Source organism: Camelina sativa, chromosome 9 (genome assembly GCF_000633955.1).
Source record: "Camelina sativa cultivar DH55 chromosome 9, Cs, whole genome shotgun sequence".
NCBI lineage: Eukaryota > Viridiplantae > Streptophyta > Magnoliopsida > Brassicales > Brassicaceae > Camelina > Camelina sativa.
Genome location: NC_025693.1, coordinates 11,823,563 through 11,825,257, shown reverse-complemented (window position 1 = coordinate 11,825,257; position 1,695 = coordinate 11,823,563). Strand labels below are relative to the sequence as shown.

Here is a 1,695-nt window from a genome sequence, read left to right as displayed (position 1 = left end):
CCTCAATGACAAGCTCGATAAACTACTCAGCCAGCAGCAGCATGTTCACGCATTATCAGAGTAAGAGCAGCTTTTACGACAAGATGGGGAGACTATTCATCTCGAAAATGCACACTACATTTATAATCCAAGTTGTGACATAACAAGGCCCAACACCTACATCTCCAATAATCAGATATACAGCCACATACCTCCATCTAGTTCCTCACCGCTGGATTTGCTATCATTGATGCACACAGTCATATCAACACAGAAGACTGACACCATACACATTAATACAAGATTCTATGAACTCGCCTGCCGTTTTTCAGCCAATTTCGAGCAACTACATAACAAGTTTGATGCCTTAGGATCACGAATTCAGGTGCTTACAGATAACTCGGCTTCAACCTCCAAAAGTCCTAAGGAGTCTGCACACGCGATAGCACTACGGAGTGGACGACAATTACCACCTCGGACGGCACCGCCGAACATTACTGAGGACAGTAATGATTTAGATGGGGAGGATCTCCGTGAACCGCCCACTCCTGCTTAACCAACAAATCATTCTCCAGAGCAATCCGACCCAGCACCCGACCACAACACTCGGATAGATGATCGGGTTGACACTTCGGGCACTCCACCTCCTGCAGACAAACTAGGAGGAGAGAAACAGAAGGAAAGAAGATTCATCCCTCCACCTTACAAGCCACCTTTACCATTCCCTAGACGATTTCGCAAGGAACTTCTTGAGAAGTACAAGGTATTATTCGAGAAACAGATGCAAGAACTCGAACTTTACATGCCTCTAATGGACGCTTTCACCCTGATACCTCCTTACCAGAAATTCTTGAAGGATGCAATGATGCCTCTAATGGACGCTTTCACCCTGATCAAACAAGTGCAAGGGATGGTCATACTCAATCATGAGTGCAGTGCCATAATCCAGAGGACGGCTGCACCTAAGAAATTGAGCGATCCGGGGTCGTTTACTTTACCTTGCTCAATTGGACCCTTGACGTTCGGAAGATGTCTTTGCGATTTGGGGGCATCAGTCAGCCTAATGCCTTTAACTGTAGCCAAACGTCTTGGATTCGAGAAATTCAAGCCAACCAACATCCAACTGGTCCTAGCAGATCGAACTACAAGGTTGCCAAGCGGAGTGTTGGAAGACTTGCGTGTCAAGGTAGGGTCAGTAGACGTACCAACCGACTTTGTAGTTTTGGAAATGGATGTGGAGCCAAGGGATCCGCTCATCTTAGGACGACCATTTTTAGCCATCGCGGGGGCAATGATAGATGTGAGGAACTGGAAGATCGATCTGAAGCTCGGAGAAGACCTCACTATGCAGTTTGACATTCGAGAAACTATGAAAAAACCCACAATAGTAGGGCAAACCTTCTGTAGGCATTTGAGGAGATTGCAATCGGGGATGGCCTACAAACAGAGCTGAAAAACGATAGTAAGGAGGGATTCGTACATCAAGAAACGGAGCTCTACAAGGAGCTGCTTGATACTTATCAAGAAGTCATTGAACCGGAGCTAAGTGAAGACATGAGGGAAGCTGAGGGAGAAGGGATGATGCTCGACAACCGAAGCTTGGATAAGTTAGTAGTAACATCCTACGTCATGTCGTGCAGTTGCTCAACACCAGCCCACCTGACTACTAACTCGATTACTAACACGATCACCTCATCGAGTAAGGTGATCGAGCAC

At 46.5% G+C, this 1,695-nt stretch overlaps 1 protein-coding gene across 1 annotated transcript; it reads left to right on the top strand.

Annotated features, from left to right (window-relative positions):
• LOC104715197 lies at positions 230 to 1,432 on the top strand. Its single transcript, XM_010432629.1, has 2 exons — positions 230 to 485; positions 555 to 1,432. The coding sequence occupies exons 1-2, from the start codon at positions 230 to 232 to the stop codon at positions 1,430 to 1,432; spliced, it is 1,134 nt and encodes a 377-aa protein (XP_010430931.1).

What these genes read in the sequence shown, in the direction of transcription:
- LOC104715197 (XM_010432629.1), top strand. Translation starts at nt 230, where the DNA reads ATGCACACAGTCATATCAACACAGAAGACTGACACCATACACATTAAT. An exon ending in GCCGAACATTACTGAGGACA is followed by an intron (nt 486 to 554) that starts GTAATGATTTAG and finishes ATCATTCTCCAG; the next exon opens with AGCAATCCGACCCAGCACCC.